Source organism: Nymphaea colorata, chromosome 12, assembly GCF_008831285.2.
Source record: "Nymphaea colorata isolate Beijing-Zhang1983 chromosome 12, ASM883128v2, whole genome shotgun sequence".
In the NCBI taxonomy this organism is placed as follows: Eukaryota; Viridiplantae; Streptophyta; class Magnoliopsida; order Nymphaeales; family Nymphaeaceae; genus Nymphaea; species Nymphaea colorata.
This window is the reverse complement of record NC_045149.1, coordinates 6,932,169-6,951,417: the sequence shown is the minus strand read 5'-3', so window position 1 is coordinate 6,951,417 and position 19,249 is coordinate 6,932,169. Positions and strand designations below refer to the sequence as shown.

Here is a 19,249-nt window from a genome sequence, read left to right as displayed (position 1 = left end):
TCGCTAGCCTGTCCGTCGTAGGACACAAAGGCAAAACAGAAGTGAGAAAGGCAAGTTGTGTCATATAAGTTCGAACTGTTCATGGTGGCGAACAGAAGTGAACAGGAGCGATCTCTTAACCTTTTAACAAAAAAATTTTAAATTTTAGTCAATTGGCAAACAACAACCGCACCGTTAACTTTTCCATTTTAAGTAGTTTTAATTTGTTATTTAATTTGTTACAGGACTATTGGCATTGCATATTGTTTTCTGATATTAATCAAAACGGTACCCGGCCACGACCCATCTGCTGTGTTCGGTAGTTTGTAATTCTCACACAACAAAAGATACTGTAAAAAATGCTCACCACTCAAGATGCTTGCCATCCGCTCTAGAGAAAGCTCCATTCTCTTCCTCCTCTGCCTTAGAATAGAAGCATTGCATATTTATCGTACTCGTCTTCTTCCCCTTACCGTTCAGGTTAGATAGTAGTGTTAAACTCTTTTCATGTGTAAGCCTTTGATTCCCATAAATGGCCGATGAATGCTTTGGGGTTTTTCTTCTCCTAAATAGAATCTTGTTTTTCTTGCTCTCTGGGAAAACGCGTGAACCTCAATCGTCCATCCCTGATTTTAGGCATTGACAAATCTGTCCGGCCTTCCTAATTCGCAAATTCATTTTGAAAATTGCAATTTTAAGTTATCGTCCTTTGCTTACTTTTACCCATAGTTAGCAGTTTGGTTCTGAAAAGGGGCAGAAGAAAGAGAAGTAGGTGCTGGATAGACTTGACTTTGCAAATTAGGAAAGTAAGATTAAATGCTGGTGACTAAGTCACCATGCCAAGGGATGTAGGTAAACTATCAAATCTCCAATGCAAGATACAAACCTTGCTGGCTCTGCACCACCATGTCTCCAGGACCATTTGTGAGTATAGACTTGTGTAATTTTAGCTTGTTAGCCTTAATTTGACCTACTCCAGGCCTTTAAAAGAGGTTCAAAACTATCAAGACCACTTTATCCGAAACCCATTCATGTAAGCGATTCGTCCAACATAAAATGGGGGGGGGGGGGAACAGCGAGAAACATTTTCTTAATTATACACGTTTTACATGAAAGATCAAACCAAAACCAAACAAATAATTAAATAAAGAAGGCGACAAAATATTAATGAAGAAGAAAATACTTGCTACTGTACAATACAAGCTTCCAATATGAAAATTTACAAAATTGATGTGTCAATACCAGCTATTGAACAGCAAGTCGTTGGAGATGATCCAAGAAAACCTGGAAACTAACGTCATCTGTGAAAATGATATCACCGCCTGGTGCTGGCACCGTGTCAGAGTTATAGGTGGCAGAAGGATTCAATTTTGCCAATAGGAAGCGTGCCTGATCAAGCCAAATAAGAAAAAAAAAATTAATAATCCAGAGAGATTGAAAGCCATTACAACATCACTTACACAAACATCACCATTTACATTTTCTGCAACAAGAATGATTTGTAAAGATCATATCAGATAGAAACTGATTGAGGTTGCACGTGCATACACCCATTTGTCATGGCATAAATCCAGACATAAGAGGAGAGGATCTCACACTGAAAGTATCCTAGTTGAGGTGCTATAAGAAGCTATTCTGGTAGACGGGAGAGACCATGGTTCAACGGACGTAGATGAGAAGACCTGTGGATGTTCTTTATTAGTCTTCCACAATTCAGAGTTACACTTGAGAAGTGACAGAGAGCCATTGGAGTCTTCATCCTTAGGGATGTACGGTGTAGCGTGACCAGCTTGGGCTAGTGGCCAATAGGCAGCTGGTTTAATGGTTCCAGTGGCATGCACATTCTTCCCCCTTGTACCATTAAATGGGAGATAAGTGATGCACAAGTTGAAGTGCAGTGCAGGTAAGGGTGAACAACGAGCCGAGCAACTCGAGCTCGGCTCATTAAACGAGCCAGCATTTTTGCTAAACGAGCCGAGCTCGACCTTCGGCTCGTTTATTTTATCGGATCGAGTTCTAGTTCGTTTAATGGAACTCGTTTAACTAGATTCAGCTCGAGTAAGAGTTTCTTTTGTCCGTTGATTCCATTTCATTTCTCCATTTATTTTATCTCTCCTCACTTTTTCCTTCATCCTTCAAAACCCACCGACTCCTCCAGCTGCAGCTTGCAGCACTGATCATCAATCGTTGATGCCAAGGTGTCCCTCTCTTCTCCCTCTACTCAACCCTTACCTCTCCCTCTCTAGATCTGTCTCACAAAATCTAAAAACCCTCGCTCAAACTCTCCCCTTATCTCTCCCTCTCTAGATCTCTCTCTCGCACATCACATAATCTAAAAAACCCTTGATTGAGTGATGGTTGAAAGTGAAACTCCTCGATTGAGAGTTTCAGCCTTGCTCAGTCAAGGGTTTTGCCCAAGAGAGGGTTTTTTGAAACCCTCACCTTGCTGGAGTGAGGATTTTCAGAAACCCTCACTTGGGCAAGGATTAGGACTCCCTCCTTGTAGACCTTGATGAAGAAAGTGGCTGGATTCCAATGCTGCGAGGTAATTTGGCTACGGAGGTGGGTCTGATCGGCAGCTAACCGGAGAGTTGGTCCATTCAGGCACCAGGTGAAGAAAGAAGGGAGGAATCGATGAGAGCTGCGGCTTGCTGCGGAAAAAAGCTGTGATAGGTCAAGACACCGAGACCTATGCTCAACTCTGTGCTCAGATCACCATAGTGGTGAGCAATGGACACGTAAGAGTGGGAGACGTAGCTACTGCTTGAGGAAGACTGGTCACAAGGATCTGTGTCCATCAGCAACATTGAGAGGAAGAGGACGGGGGGAGCATGGGAGGGTTTGAGAAGGTTTCATCAAGGAGTAGGACATCTTGTGGTTGCGCTCGTGCGGTATGCCGCTTGTTGAAGTAGGTTGAAATGCCAGTTTTGGAAGCAATAATCGGGATATGGATGGTGTACATCGCTCTGACAATGCTTGGGATGCTGGACATCACCTCAAATTGCGGCCCAGCAACCGGAGTTGGTCCTTTGAGGAATGGCCACCAGGAACTTCGACATCAGCACATCGCGCATCTGTCGCTAGCCGCCACACGGACACTGTCACCATCTGCTGGATGGGACTCGCTGCCCCAAGCATCGTGTCCTCCTTCGGCGAATTCAACTCGTCATGGATCGTTTCAAACGTCACCCAGCCCATTTGAAACACCCAATGGAGCAAAGCCTTTGAGTAGTCGTCTGTAGACGAGCTTACTGAGCTGAGCTCGAGCTCGACTTTGTACTGTCCAGTCGAGCTCGAGCTTCTTTTGTTGAGCCTGACTCGAGTTCGAGCTCAAGGCTTTATGAGTCGAACCAAGCTCAAGCTGGCCCAGCTCCAGCTCGACTCGACTCGGCTCGTGCTCACCCCTAAGTGCGGGTTCCATCCCAGGCACCGACAGAGTCTGAGACCCTAATGGGCAGAAAAAGGGAGTTAAGTCTCTCACTTGGATGGTCGAATTTCCTTCCACTCACCCGACTAAGGGTCATTTGAGTCCCTCAGACCTGAGTGTCATGAGTACTCATGGAGATCCCTGATACACGATGCGGTTCAACCAGAAAATTAAAGTGGCAAAACACATCAGATTGGAGCATCTTGTGCAAGGGAAGGGAGAAAGACATGAGTACACCAAAAGAAGTCCCACCGTACTAATATGTTTACTTAAAAATGTAAGAGATGAAAATCAGAAAATACCCTTTATAAAGATGCATTATGAAACTCCCATGATACTAGTTAACTGTTTTATAGAACCTATGAGCTCTTCCTAATTAAGCACATATTGTGTCACAACAGGTTACATTAAAGCTGATGTATTCTACATCACAAAGCCAATTATCCCATGAATCATTCTTTCGCTGTGTAGATGTGTATAATTTTACAACCAGCCATAATTTATTCCCATTAAACAAAAAAAGTCTAAGGTATCTATCGACTTTGGTAGCATATAATTGACCTAAGCAACCACATCGAAGACAGGCAGAGTGGCTCCAACCAATTACAAAAGCAGTTTTACAAAGAGATTAGCTACACCCCAGGTAAACATGTTAAAAACTTGATTGACAGAGCAAGCACCCGAGGACCTATTCATGTTTCAACATGAATCACAGTTCCAGGCTTAGATGAAATTCTGCTTCAGCAATCTTAGTTTAGTAATCGTTTGATTCTTTCTACCAAAGCAAGATCAAAGTTACCTGCGAGCCATGTTGATCACAAACAACCAGGCGGGGAACTGGAAACCGCTCCTTTATTATGGCATCTGCATCATCATGGGGAGCTCGCAGTAATTGACCAAAAACCTGTAAGAAAGGCAACACGTTTAATTCTAAAAAATGTGAAGTGAAAACGAGATTATTTTTATCTTCTTATCTTCCATCTAAGATTGCAATTTTTATTTTGGTTTCCTGTTTTATAAATAAGAAAGGTGCATGGAAGGATTTGCAGAATTGTGGTATCCATAACTGCAAATTTGATCCAATCCAGAAATCAAGCACAAGCAGCAAGAATCATAAATCTCTTATCCAAATAGTAGAAAAGTTGAAAACTAAATGGACAACTCTATCTTCTAGCTGTACAAGCAGTTCAACATCAACTTACTTCCAATACCTCATAAAGCAACTCATAAAGAAACCTTCAAAAGACTAAGGGTAAAGTATCATACTTCATTCTAGTGATGCAGAAACCAAAAACTTTGATTGATTTTGATCACAGAATATCGATTAAGTATTCTTTAGAAACATTTTGTGATTAAAATTTTCATTTTAAAAAATAATAAACATATTCTCGATTCAGAAAAAGAAACAGTCAATGTATCGAACGAAAACCACTTGAAGGACCACAAACAATAAACTATATTCTAGAAGAGCACAAAGAGATCATGAATGTTACTTCTAAATCAAGGATGGAATTCAAATTTCACATCTAAACATATGCTCATTAGTTTGAATTTTTCTTTCTTCCCCTTAAGAAATTTTCAGGACAAAAAACATTCAGTGACAACTAAGCTTTCACTGAAGTGGAACACAAGTTCGTCAAGGCTCTAAAGATTCTAGCATGGTGCTGTTGACTAAAATAAAATCAACACATATACATATGTATAAAGTCGACTGGCAGAAATATAATTTTCGAGTTTTTACCAGTGAGATTTTTCTCTGGAAAATCTTGGGAATTTAAAACAATTAAAAATATATGTAAATATATCCAAAATCACAAAATTATGAGTTTTCTATTAATTTTCTTACAAGAGATCTGATAAAAATTCAAAAGAGTTATTGAAATATCAAAAGAAACTAAAAAAAGTTTAAAGCATATTAAAAGAAGACTTTTTAAAAAATATCGTGAAATTACAAGCTTTTCATCTCAAAGAACTGGTGATGCTGTAGACAATGTGGTTCAAATTCCAGATGACAATGTAGAGATAGATAACCTTTTTTATCTTAAAGAAAAACAGTTATAAAACCGTGAACTTCAACTTTCTTCAGTTTCATCTGAAGCATCAAAAAGGTTCTAAATCAAGTCTGACGTGAATGTAGCATATGATACATATTAAGATCAACCCCTTACTACAAAAAGATTGGTAAGAAAAATCTCCTCCCTGCGGACTTGTGCAGCCCTTACGTAGAAAATGCAGAGAAGAGAAGAGAGAGTAGTAGTACCAAGGTTGGTAATAAATCGAAGACCTTTTATAAAGTATCAAGATAGATTAGATTTTCTATACTTAACAGCCAAGATTTAATTAGGAGAATGCAAGGATCTAGACTATATGCTAAGTTTGATATGGAATCTCAAATTTTCCTAATATGGGTTAAAGAAAAGGATGAGGATAATACTATTTCTTTGACGTGATACTACGCTTCTGGAAGTAGTACAAATCCGTGAGACTTGTACCTAACTTGTTTAAGTTGCAGAACAAAAAGAACTATCATGGAGAAGCTCTGAAAAATTATACGCGCAAGCAGAAGTTGGATGATCGACATAGAAAAAGGTATGACTACTATCTGGAAGTCTGACTGAATCCAGTAGGAGTTGAATTAAAATTGTATATTTACTGTGTCCTCATTAAATATTTTGCTATTATTCTTTTTGTCTTATTTAATTTCCGCTAAACACTGATATAGAGGACCCATTCATTTATATTTTTCTTCTCTAACAGGAGTTTTTCCCAAATCTGGGATGATGTTGACTACTTTCAATTTGGTTGAGACTTCGCCAGCAGAGAAGTAATATTTGTCTGAACTGTCTGGTAAAGTATATTAATCTGGTCGGGTATTTGTTGGACAAACTTAGGAATGGTTAGGAACAGCTTCTGATCATTCTTGTTGATCATAATAAAAGCATATCCTAATTTTATGGAAACTTTTACTATTTCTGAAGAATTTGCTCCAAAGATTAATGCTTCAAGAATTGCTTTTAATTCTTTATGAATTATCTTTCTTGCTTTAAACAGAAGCTCAAGATTATGTTGAAATTTTTGCAGATTGGCAGACACTGAATGGATTACTTAATCCAACCCCGTAAAGGATTGACTCACTGCTTTGTCATGAAGACTGACAATAGTCTACCTAATTGAGAAGGGGAACGTTCATTTCATCAGGAAGAGTTTGGGTCTTCTCATGCCCAGAATCATTTATAGTTGTATAGGGCTTTTTGAGAGATCTGTGCTATTTTCATTTTTCAGTTTAAAGATTTATGGTTGTTTTACCTTCATCAAATTTCAAGGTTTTAAGCATTGATGTATTTTCAAGAGTACGGATTGTTACTGAAGCACCAGTGAACCGTCTCCCAATGCTTCACAGGCAGGCAAAAGAGTAATTCTCGTAGTGTGACTACTACTTTCTGGTCCCCCTTTTCCTGGGTTAATTTATCATAAACCAGTTTATTCAGGTGTAACACCTGACTTCACTATAGTTTGTACAGGGGTATTGATGTTCAAGGCCTGTTTAGATCTACTGATGCTGATATGTGATATTCTTCTTGAAGCAGCGGGTTTATTCCCTTTTGGGCTCTGCAGAGAAAACAGAGGAAGTACTACAAAGCCTTGACTTGAACAAGGAGGTTTGAAGGTCCAAAGCGAAATAATTGATGAAGAAACAATGGACCAAAATGTCAATATGAGAACATTGAGGATTTAGATATTGAATCCTGGAAGTCTTCTTGATGATCTAGATATCCACAAACAAATGCCCCTGCCAGTTGCCAACAACTTAAACACTAACTCTGGGTTGGAGCAGCAAAATTGAGATGTTCCCAACGGCAACTTGAATCAAATGATAAGGAATTTCAAACTACAAATTCCTACTGTAAACAGACTTCCACTAGACGGGAAAGTAACTTGAAGAAAAATAATCATAAAATGGAGGAAAATAATCTCCAATATCCTAAATGATGAAGAGCCAAAAACTGCAAGATGGACTAAGGCCTACAGATTCCGCCTTGTGCTAAAAGAAGATTTACCTCCCAAAAGAGGAAAGGGTATTCAAGTCTTTGCACAACTATAAATAAGATAGTTCAAAAGTAAAGAAATCAGACCTTTTAACTCTGATACTACTCTAAACTAACACCCAGAAACCCTATACAATTCGATATTTCTACAAAAATTTACTTATCCAAGTTTCCTCTCTTAGGCATACAAGAGATCAATGAAGAATCAGATCTAGCCTAGACGACATCCCTACAGAACCACCATTTCTGGCAACTTCATCTGATTGTCTGTGAACTTGTTTTTGCTTTACTATAACAAATAGATACATGAAGCATAACAAACACACATATATAAACATGACATTTATATGTATATAAACATACATGCTTGGTTTTAACTTACAATTCTTTTAGCTTGACAACACGACAGACTTCAAACAGATAGGATATTCTTAGAAACTCTCAAAAAAGAAAGATCCACAAACTCTTTGAGGCTAAAAAGCATGCTAAGGACTCAAGAAGGAAGAGACTCAAGACAAACTCCGATACTTCCATCATTGAAGTTTCCCTTCTATATATATTTATACATATATTAAGTATTGCATCATGTACCCTTATGTTCTTACCTTATGTTTCAATATGTTTAATTTAATCTCAACATATGTGCAGTTCTTCATTTTTATATTGTTTTTTTCTGATCTTTTTTGGACAGGTTAGTGCCGCTTAGACCATTTAGAAGGTCAACCGTCCAAGCCCACCTAGCAATTTTGACTACTAGGTTTGCAGCGAGCAAGTTGGGGTGGAATGGGTGCTCCATGGAAATGTGGAGCACCTGTTCTTCAACATACCATGCCAACAGTCAAATGATGAAAAAAGCATTTTCTGCACAATGGGAGGAACACATGGGGTGGCAATGTATGCCACCCACAGGAAGACCAAGTTTTGCGGATTCAAACAAGCTCAAAGGGTTATACCACTGCTCTGACAAGGATTTGAAATTGATTTTTTCCTTTTGACTCTCATTATATATTTGCTAGTTCACAGCATGAGACTCGATGTGGTTGAACTCCAGATGTGGGCAAGTTTGACCAAATGTCCAAATTCAAAGGCTTAATTTAAGAAACAAGCTTCCAGCAAAGACTGGACCTTGAATCACACCAGGTGTTTCCTTAAGCCAAACCACCCAAATGAAATCACCACAGCCAATATAGATTCAGGATTCAACCAGAATCAATCAAATTAGATGGTTAATTCATGAAAATGTTCTTTAAATATGAACATTACCTCGTGCTCTGGTTGATTCTGGTAGCCAGCATTTCTCCACTGGGCAATAGTAACTCCATGAAAAATAACAACCGTAAAGTATGAATCAAGAAGAAGGATCCTATCTGCAGCAATGGCAGCAACATCCAGAAGAGCTGGTTCAGGGGCTGAATGAAAAGAATAAGATATTAATGAGGGTTGAATCATCACAACTGAGTTGGCAACATTCTCTCTGTTCAGGATCATCCGAAAGTAAGCAGTTTCATCAGGACTATTGTTAAACACCTGCAAGACCATAGAGCGTCACTTATGAAACCAAGAAAATAGCAAGAACAATGTGGTTGTGTGATAATCATGATTGTGTAAGATCAGGTCAAAATGTATTGAATGCAGTGTGTCATAACCATTCGCATAAGATCAGGTAAAATGTATTTATGTATGAATAACAATAATCATGTAATAGGAACACATAATCAACCTTCTATATATCCATGTGAGCAGCTTCACGAAAAAAATCATTTAAGTCATCCACACATAACTATGAAGAAAAATAAGAAATTCCCTGAAACTGGTCAGGAGTGTAACTATACCATAGCAGGTGTAAGTGTAACTTATGATTCCCCACCACCCCCACCCCCAACCAAAAAAAAAAGAAAAAAAAGAACAACCCAATATTGTACATACTAGTACTATACCATGAGTGTATCTTACATATTGCACATTTAAAGTGAAAAAATAAAATTTGGGGTTAAATCTGTGCAATAAAATTAGAGCTTTTATGGTTTTTCAATAGGAGAATATGTCTACCCTCCAGAATAAGAATTATAAGTTTTACGACCATAAAGTTGTTTTGAGGACCCCAAAGACTGAGCAACACATACAAACGTACAAACTTATTTATTTTGATACCCATTGAAGTATTAAGAAAAATTTCATTAGCTTTAATGAAAGTTGGCATTTTAACTAGAATGTGCTTGTTATTTGTTACGTTGTGCAACTCAATTTTTCTCATAGAGCTAATTTTGTATTATTTTTTCCGATTTTTCCTTTTCTTGTGTCAGTTCTGGTTTTTTAATTCTTAACATTCAAAAAATATTATGAGTTTATGTTACACTACATTGTGTTATGTATCCAGTTGGACAGGGGCATATGGATTACCGATTACTTCATCCATTTTTACAACATTGCATCAAGGTAACATCCAACATTGAATACCAAAAGACACAAAATAATGAGATTAAAAAAGAGTCAAATTTCTCAGAATGGAAACTTTAGCAGAGTTATGAATAACAGTACCTGGACAAACTGAGAGCGGCGCAAATGAAAAATAAACTGGGGAAATATTGAAAAACGTGGAGATAAACTAAAAGTAGAAGGGCTGTCCTTCTGATAGTCTCCAAACTTGGAACACACACGTATAAGTGATCTATCAAGCCATCTGACAGGATCAAATTCAGCCTGCACATCACAACCACAGATAGGGTGAATGAGTGAAAGACGTACAGGTTTTCAACAAATCAAGTCATGATTGTAAGAAACAATGGCCAAGACTAGCTACGAAGCAGCAAGGCCAAACGTTAGGGTTCTCATATACTAAGATTTCTATTGCTAGGATAGTGCTTAACACTGAAAACAAGTCAACTACTTCTACTAGGAAATCGATAGCTCTACTACCTCGAGCTTTAATTTTTCAAAGCATAAGTTTCTGGAAAACTGGAATGCAGTTAATGACTCCAATAAAATCTCAAGATCAGGAGACTGAACTAGAAGTTTTACATAATGAGGTCATGAGTACAAAATTTTAAGGTCCCGTACTGCTTAGAAATTCCATTGCAGTCCAGATACATCAAACAGAGACATGCTAAGAGACATGAAAATATCAATACCATGGGCACAACAAGAGATCCTAAATGGTAAGAGTCACCAATTAATACCGTACCTCAGCTTCCATTTTTACTGACACCATCCTTGCCAAGACTACAGCTGCAGTTTCTTGATCAAAACCAGCTACCAATTCCTATTCATTCACATAAACACCAAAGATCAGTATATGAAAAGGTCATGTTCTACAGGAACTAGCATAAAAGACTTAAACAGATGTACACAGTCTTCCCATATTAAAGAGGAAAGGAGCATGCATCTCCATGCACACAAACACACACATGCACTTCAAACTTTAAAGTTTAATCAGTTGCTCCATGACCAAATTAAGGAAAAATTTGGGAGCCAGAAGCAAATTAAATATTACGTATGAGCAAACAGAGGGATCTCTTGGTCAAGGTTCCACTTCGAATGAATACAGAGCCTAGGATCCAGCATTTAGTTATATGGAAAAGATAAATTGTTGGAAGTACAAAATAGAAATGGAACAATACATGCTGCTTCAAAGTTCACACCAGCAAAGGGAAACCTTAGGTTTCTGTTACCAAGATGAGATGTTTATATATTTCTATACCTGCACAATGCCTGGGCCAGCTACCCATCTTCTAGAAATTGTAGTTGCACGCAATCTCATTTGACCACCAGCATGCTGATAACTGCAGGGGAGGAAAAGAGGGGGGGAGGGGGGAGTTTAGGGCATCCCTTAGTTAACTGTATCAAACCAAAATATCAACTGAACCGAAAAAAAATTAATATCATGATTCATCTTTAGCAGTAAGAGGAAGATGTATTCCATACTAAGTTAAAAATTGGAAGTAAAACTGATTACTGGTCGGTTGACCAATTGCATCAGGGCTTTCTTTTCTTGCAATATCAAAGACCAAGCATAAGGAGGTTCCCCTGTCAAGACCACACATCTTCCAAGCACTCGTATTCCCCTGACCGATAACTGTCTCTGAACAGAGAGGCCCTTTCTGAAAACAGCCAACAAGTGTTGACCTTACATCCAATAAGCCAACTAAACTGCATTGAATATTTATATTGCTAAAAGAAGAAAAACAAAATTTTATGGTACCTTCTCAAGAGACGCACAAGGTCCAATAATTCCTTGCACTTTAACATCCTTAGAGCAGTTGACCTCAAATATTCCACTGCAAATTTCAGTCTCATGGTTACTTGTAGCAGAATGAGCAAGAAAAAGCTACTTTGACTACAGAAGACACATTAGGTGATTTTTTTAAGGTTTTGTGGCAAAGAAACTAAAAAATTAGACAAGAAGCATAAACAGTATTTTGATCTAACGATTTGGCTGGTTTGCATGCATGGTACAGTTTTTAATCTATATAATATTATGTTCAGAAGACTTTTCCTGCTTCAGCAGGAAAAGAAACAGCAAAGTGACACAAGAAATAGACCAAATATAACAACAATGCAACCTTGGTAGTTACTATAGCATGTAAATAAAAATCAGACTGAATGATGGAATCACAGAATGGATTGCAGAAGGTGAAATCTGAAAAGTAAATTAAACCATTTTTTTAGAACTTTTGTGGAAAAAAATAAACAATGGTCAGAGAGCATGAAAATATAAAGATATGACAAAGCAATAATATTAATGAAGCAGATGATACACAAACAAGAAAGTACAAAATAACATAAGCACGGCCTTACTTAAAGGACAAACCAAGATCATAGTCACTGGACTGGAAAATACGCTTGAGAGAATCCTTGAAAACAGAATGGCCAAAACTTTCAGCCAACACAACAAGGCCTCCAGTCTTTTCAACAGCTATCTTAAGCTCCGCTACCCCCACCTGATAAGCACAAAAGAACAAAACAGAAAACTTAAGACATACCAACACTTGGTATGCATGTGAAAGAAAAAAATAAAACAAAGCCAATTCATTTTCCTATGATAGTTAAGAATAATCGTAAATATCTTCCTTATGACTAAAAACGCAGGGACATTTACACTGTCTCCTAGTTGCTTGCGAGCCCTGCTGATCCAACATTACTTACAAGTTACAACCATTAATCTGTAGAAATGATGACCAGTCAACGCATCCCCATAGTCACTTCCTTGGCCATCTTCAGAGAATCCAGGTTTTGAACCTAAGCACAGAGCCATTCACCCAAAACCTCCTCAGCTTCTCTTCTCATACACCACCCATACTGACCCTTCCCTAAATAAGAGGCCTGTTGGGGTCATATCTTTTGCTTCTATTAGTGTTGATTTCATGTTGTTATTTGTCATTACTTAACCAAGATAACTCTTTTTCCTTAATCTACAAATTTCTTCTTTCTTTGCCATTTTCCTCCCTGAGGAGCTACAGAACTTCTGATAAGGCATGATATTGCCATGTCCCAAGCTATGGCCTTCTCCTTTAAGCTTATCACTTTGAAAATTATGGATTACAACCATTTGGTTGAAGATTCTACTTTGTGTCATCACAAATACATTTACCTTGCACACTAAAAACTCAAAATGCCAGTTAAGCAAGAAATATAAACGTACTTTCCATGCTGTGGCATGGAGGTCAGAGACACCCTGCCCACTCGGCTCCAATCCTAATGGCATACCTTCTGCATAACGGGTCAGCAAGGAAATGGAAAGAATGAGGTTTCACCATCCCCTCTCTGTCCTAATTCAAGATAAATTCATGAGATGTAGGATTTCTGAATCTTTAGCAAAAGGTAATAGACATAATGCCAAAGGCTTCAGCTAACACAACTGAATTATTTACATAAATGTCTAATGCAATTTTCAGCCTAAGAGATTATTTTTGCAGAAAATGTCTTTTATTGAGGATCTCTGAGGTAGATGGTTGGAAGTTGGAAGCCCCTAAGGAAACTAATCGCTTAGACTTGAGTAGGTAAAAGAAGACATACAACCTTGGCAAAAGCCGCAAAACAATGTTATCAGTACACTGTAAGATGGGAATTCCATAGGGAGAAGGGAGAAAAAATCACAGATAATTGTTGTTTCTTGTGAAAAACTAGCCTATTGAAGCATAATGTCGAAACAAAATTGCCATGTAGGAAGATATCAAATGGACTAGCTTGGTTGAGCTTTTCTTTGTTCTTCATCTATCCACGATATTTATCTTCTTTCTCATGAATCAAAGGAGATTCTGATAAACCAACAACTGACATTTATCTAATTTGACCGGTCACAAATGAACATCCGCAAGGTAAGACACTACTTCTCAGGCCTCTCAGGCTGATTCTGTGGTGGAAGCTAGCAACAGAGAATAAACCCCACTTTAAGACCAAGTTTCAATGTTCATTGATTGAGGCATTGAGCTCCGCCAAAAACAACCATTCTTAGAAAAATAGTGTGTGTGAATCTCATCCCAAGCATTCTTGTGATTCCAACACTCTTAACTACAAGAGAAAGAAGAAAGAGGCACACAAGCAATGGTGGAACTACATATGGGCTGGTGTTGACAGTTGCCCACACCAGCCCGACAAAATATCTTTATTATCATATTGTTGTCATCACGTAATTGATAATCATATACAATGGTGCTCCTAAAGGCATGAAATTTTTTGAAGCAGTGCCCCTCCAGCCGAAATTTTTTGAAGCAGTGCCCCTGCTATTCCACACAAGATTCCATGTGCCCTATGCTACTTGGGCCTAGAGTGACCTCAGTCCCGTTCAAGTTCAAGCACTCAGTTTCCAGAGGACAAATATGCCCAGCACCCAACTTCATGGTGAAGTACAACTTTTCTGCATATCTCCTTTTGTCTCCCAAAGAAGAGATGAGAAGCTAGAGAAAAGAACCTCAACCTGCTCCTCAAGGTGAACACTAGATGTAACAAACCCAATATAAGTTGCAGTTTTCTAGTTAGCCCATACATGTGTTTGTGCATGCCCACATGTGTGTGTGTTATGATTTGGAAATTAGGGTGAGCTTGGCTCATTAGGTAAACCAAGCAAGTCCGCAAGTCCCACCATTTTAGACGAAGCCCACAACATCAGACAGACTTGTTAACAAGTAAGCCAGACCTAGTGACAAACTTATTTCAATATCTTGTTTTTTACTGCCAAAATAGGTCTAAATAACATCAGGAAAATATCACGTCATATTATCATGGTAGTATCATGATATTTCTGTTAAAAAAATCCTTACATTCTCAGCTTTAGCTTCTTTGATCATTAAAAAACTTCTAGTGATAGAAAAAAAAATACCAGCAATAACTTTATGTTCTTTTCATATTCCCCTAACTTTCTTATCTTGAGTTTCCCAAAGAAAAGAAAATTTTGAAAAAAATTCAAGGGAAAACTTCACGACCAATTGCCAAGACCAGTATTCGTAGCCATGTATAAGACTCCAAAGTAACATAGTTTCATGTGAGACATATCCAAACCTGGTCGAGTGCACAGGCAAATAAATCCAGCACATGGCCCTGGTTCACCAGTTGCTTTGAAAGCCCTTCATAAAACTTAACAGCCTTGTGATAAAGGGGTGCAGAATCTTTATCAAGGTCCTTATGTGAGCGTATTGGTTCTGATAAATTCTTTGAAACAATCTGCATCCAGTATAGTTCTATTCATTAGGAAAAGAAGAAAAAGGCAGCGTGAAAAAACTTAATAATGAAAACAGGTTGCATATCATGAGAAACGAGTGATTGATAAGGATCCTGAGAATACCCTAAATAACAACAACAGCAATATAATATTAGCAACCAGATAGCTGATGTGATTACTTCAAGTGTTTCTAAAGATGGAAAAAAATAATATCAGCCATCCTGCCAACCAATGCCTTCAATATAAATGTCACCTAGAACTTCTACAGAACTAGCTTCACTGACCAAGTTAATAAGTTGATGAAATCCTATTGTCAATTGTTGTTCCCTGCAACTAAGTTGGACTGGAATAAGAAATTGCAGCTCAAAAACTCATGGCTTCTTCAACAAGGACTGTGCGTTCTCATCTGCTTATATACACTATATGAAATATGAAGCTTGAAAAACAACTGAAGAAAATGTCATTTCAGCCTCCATCGCTTTTGCAATGATTTTTTCTTCCTTCAAATATCAGATCCCAAGCACATCAGTCCAAAGGATTGCAAATGCAACAACTTTCAAGAAGGATGACTAATATATAAAAGCCCAGCCAGCATTCCTGAAATTCAGGAAATAAAGCCTCGGATTTCTTAAATATTGTTGAATTAGTTTGAATCAGTATAGAGACACTCATTGGGTTTTACTCAAAGCCAGTTTCAACCTTTAAATGGGCCAGAGCTCCACAATATAGTCATATTTGCCATACCCAGATAAAGATTCATCATAATCATTGCCTTTTACTTTTACAGTAATGACACTGTGCAGGCACATACACAGAGTCCATGCAATGAGAGAGAAGGGAGAGAGAGAGTTGCCCACAAACTCATTAGTCTGGCATATTAGACATTAGTATATGTCAAAAATAAAATGTGAAGAAGACGAGCATTTGTAAATTGTATCTTATTCAGTTATTTGTTATTTCTATAATTGTCCTTCAGCACTCGTGTTGAATTGCATTTAGCATTTGGGGGTACACATGGTAACTTGGTAAGACCCAAATCTTAGCTAAGCCAACCTGAATGTCAAGCTCCTCAAAAACATTCTGCTTTGAAGTTAAGATCCCAGACTTGGGCCTTTTGTGCACCCCCTTTCCCAAACCCAACAAGCTTAATGCAGGTCTAAATTTATTTTTGGAAACACATGCACACACACACACACAAAAGCTCTATTCTCATATCTATCATTTTGTTGTCGGTGTAGGCAGCTTTGTCATGGATGAAAGGTGCAGAGCCAAGGCGTTTAACTTTACCACTAAAACATGGCAAAGATTTTGCATAGGCAAACTTTGAACCGATGCAGACTTTTGCTTAAAAGGTGAATAATAATTTTCCCTCTAAGACGTAAAACTTTTGCATACATTTTTTCTTGCAAAATTTTCACATAGGCAAATGATGGTGCTTCATGAAAATGGTTTTACCAACAGATAGATCAGTAAACATAATAATTATGACAATGATTTTCCATTGAGTCTCCTATAGTGTCTGGATTAAGTGTTAGAGAAGTGAACTATGCAAATTGTAAAGCAAGCCAAAGAATATTTGTTACTGCATCGCTCCAAAATAGCTAATGAACAGATTCTATTTTATAGCATTTTGTGTCATCCTTAGTTTAGGTTTTTCTCTCTGCTCGTGATTGAGTCACTAAAAGGTTCCAGGTGATTACACAATATGATCGGGGACAACTACAGATTTCTGAAATATATATGCATCTGTAGACCCTATATATTTGTAACAGACGTAAAGGTAATGAATGAAATGATGACACCGTTCTCCCTGAAATTAATTTTGCATGGCATCTATTTAGAAATGGCTAGATGAACCTGAAGCCATCATACCAACCTATTGAAACAAGACTCAAAGCAATTTCCAAGAACCACCAGTTAAAAGTACTTATCTGTTATCACCGGTGACCAATGCAACTTTCCACATCTAGAGCACGCAAGATACCTTTTAAAGGATTAAACCAGTTCCACACAATCCAGCGACCAAACAAAATGCCAAAAAAAAAAAAAGACGCCCTATAATTTAGCATAAAAGGAAATCAATATCATATTCCCTCAAACAACTAGGAAAGGAAAAGTTTCTACAATCCTTTAATACACTATCCAAGGGGATGAAGAAATGAACTTATGGACTTCTAACAAAAGACTTTCGGGCATGAATGTGAAAGAATCACCTGAAATATATATAATTAAGAAAACCTTACCGCTCCCGGTCCGTCTGTAGATGGACCACCAACAAAAGCCATGATCCTTGCGCCAGAACCAGGAACGCAAGCTCCCAGTAGGCATGCAGCCACGCTCAATGCTGTGCCCGTGCATCTGGATGCCCTCTGATCAGTGGGCACCGGCCATGGGTCCTTCTGCAGCTCTTCCAAAACCTAAATGCACAAACAACGATTCGTTGAAGCAACGATCCTTAAGATCAATTGACCAATTTTTATACCATTTGCTTTGAGATTGACAAGAAGAAAGTGTTTCTAGGTTGAAAAAGGCACGTAAAAATTTTAATCTGAATCTCAAGAGTTTCTCGTCCTAAATTAAAGACGATAAAGCACAACTTTCACTTCTCCTCCGATGAAAGGGAAACCTCGGCCATAAAAATAAAAAGGAAATCGAGTTTTAATACACCAATCATAGGAAACGCTGACATTATGATTCTTCTTCTATTCCCATCTAGCTCAAAAAAAAAAAAAAGGTCAAGGCCTAACGACCCTCAAAGTGTTCCATAATCCATTGCCACAACCGAATAAGAATAAAAGGAGCAAAGAGATTTAGAATTTGACGTGTGCTAACCGAGTTGAACGCGAACTCGCACTCCGCCGCTGGCAACAGAAACCTCCGAATGCTATCAGGTGCCAGCCCATCCCTCGGCCCGGCAACCACACCTAGTGGAGGCCTCTTTCCCCCTCCAAAGAAATTCATCTGCTCGAGGATCTGATCCTTGGTAACTTCCTTCCCTCCCCGGAACACAAACGATTTCGGCATCGTTGCAAACCCCAACTCGTGCACCTGAACGAACGTCCCAAACGTGATTAGCCCGACAAGACTGCGATCCGGCAGCAGATCAACGGCCTGAATGAGCGCAAGCTTCAGAGACCCCAATTCCTCCTCGATGAGGCAGGTGTCAACTACGAAGAGGAAGACGGTGGGGATCGCAGAGGCGGCGTTGGCAGCAGCATCCATCGCTTCATACTCGATTGTGGAGAAGTTCGGGAAGAGCTCGGCCGGAAGGTTCTGCTCTGAGATGGATGAGTAGTGCTGTGGAAAATGGTTCCGCTGGTAGCAGAAGGGGCACACCCAGATCTTGGCCACGAAATCGACAGTGCAGAATGGATTGAGAATAGACCGGCAAGTCCGGCACCGGAGAGGGGCGTAAGGGAGGGTCGGTGCGCCAGAGAGTGGCTTCAAAGGGGTGTAAACGGCAGCCACAGGCACGACACAGGTCGCCGCCTCCGTCTTAGTCCCCGGCACCACGTTCCACGTCATCCGAACGCCATCCTGGGCCTCGAGCTCGACGAAGTCCGCCATGGCTAGCGGTGGCTTTCCGGCGAACGGGTTCCTGGTTTCCCGGCTGGTGGTTTTCCTCCCCTTCCTCTATGGCGGACCCTCGATCGCTCCCTCCTCCTTCCGAGCGCGAGAACGGTTTAACGTTTAACTACGATTCTGCCACTCGGGCTCACCCGCCATGAACGCCCCCCGACCGTGTACGTGTCATTTCGCGCAAAAGGACGAAATGGGGACACTCCGACTGTCTCCTCGAAGGATAAATTATATTTTCTCCCGTTACCTTCAAAGTTGATGGGTACATTTCCTTTCAAGATGAAAAAAGAAGGAAAAAAATTTTGGCAGTGTAATTTGGCTGTTTGGCAGTGTAATTTTCAAGATGAAAAAAAGGAGGAAAAAAATTTTGGCAGTGTAATTTGGCTGTTGTATTTTCTATTTTTCATTAGAAAAGAAACCTTTTTTGTTGGCATCATGCGACAGCCTTGCTCTAGTGCAAACTATCAGTGAAAATTCTATATTAATTCAAAAGTGAAATGTTTACCATCTGTCTATATTTTTACAGGAGATGAATATCAAGCAGATCCCCACTTCCAATAAACT

At 38.9% G+C, this 19,249-nt stretch overlaps 1 protein-coding gene across 1 annotated transcript; it reads right to left on the bottom strand.

Annotated features, from left to right (window-relative positions):
- Nucleotides 1–1,105: 1,105 nt before the first annotated feature.
- On the bottom strand, nucleotides 1,106–18,874 carry LOC116265680 (protein transport protein SEC23). The gene is made up of 12 exons (XM_031646473.2): nucleotides 17,939–18,874; nucleotides 17,350–17,523; nucleotides 14,947–15,108; nucleotides 12,247–12,389; nucleotides 11,651–11,726; nucleotides 11,374–11,549; nucleotides 11,150–11,231; nucleotides 10,634–10,711; nucleotides 9,991–10,152; nucleotides 8,716–8,979; nucleotides 4,206–4,310; nucleotides 1,106–1,368 (listed from the first exon to the last, which is right to left on the bottom strand). The coding sequence occupies exons 1-12, from the start codon at nucleotides 18,671–18,673 to the stop codon at nucleotides 1,225–1,227; spliced, it is 2,301 nt and encodes a 766-aa protein (XP_031502333.1). The 5' UTR covers nucleotides 18,674–18,874; the 3' UTR covers nucleotides 1,106–1,224.
- Nucleotides 18,875–19,249: the final 375 nt, after the last annotated feature.

What these genes read in the sequence shown, in the direction of transcription:
- LOC116265680 (XM_031646473.2), bottom strand. Translation starts at nt 18,673, where the DNA reads ATGGCGGACTTCGTCGAGCTCGAGGCCCAGGATGGCGTTCGGATGACG. An exon ending in GCGAGTTCGCGTTCAACTCG is followed by an intron (nt 17,524 to 17,938) that starts GTTAGCACACGT and finishes TTGTGCATTTAG; the next exon opens with GTTTTGGAAGAGCTGCAGAA. An exon ending in CTGGCCCAGGCATTGTGCAG is followed by an intron (nt 10,712 to 11,149) that starts GTATAGAAATAT and finishes GTGAATGAATAG; the next exon opens with GAATTGGTAGCTGGTTTTGA.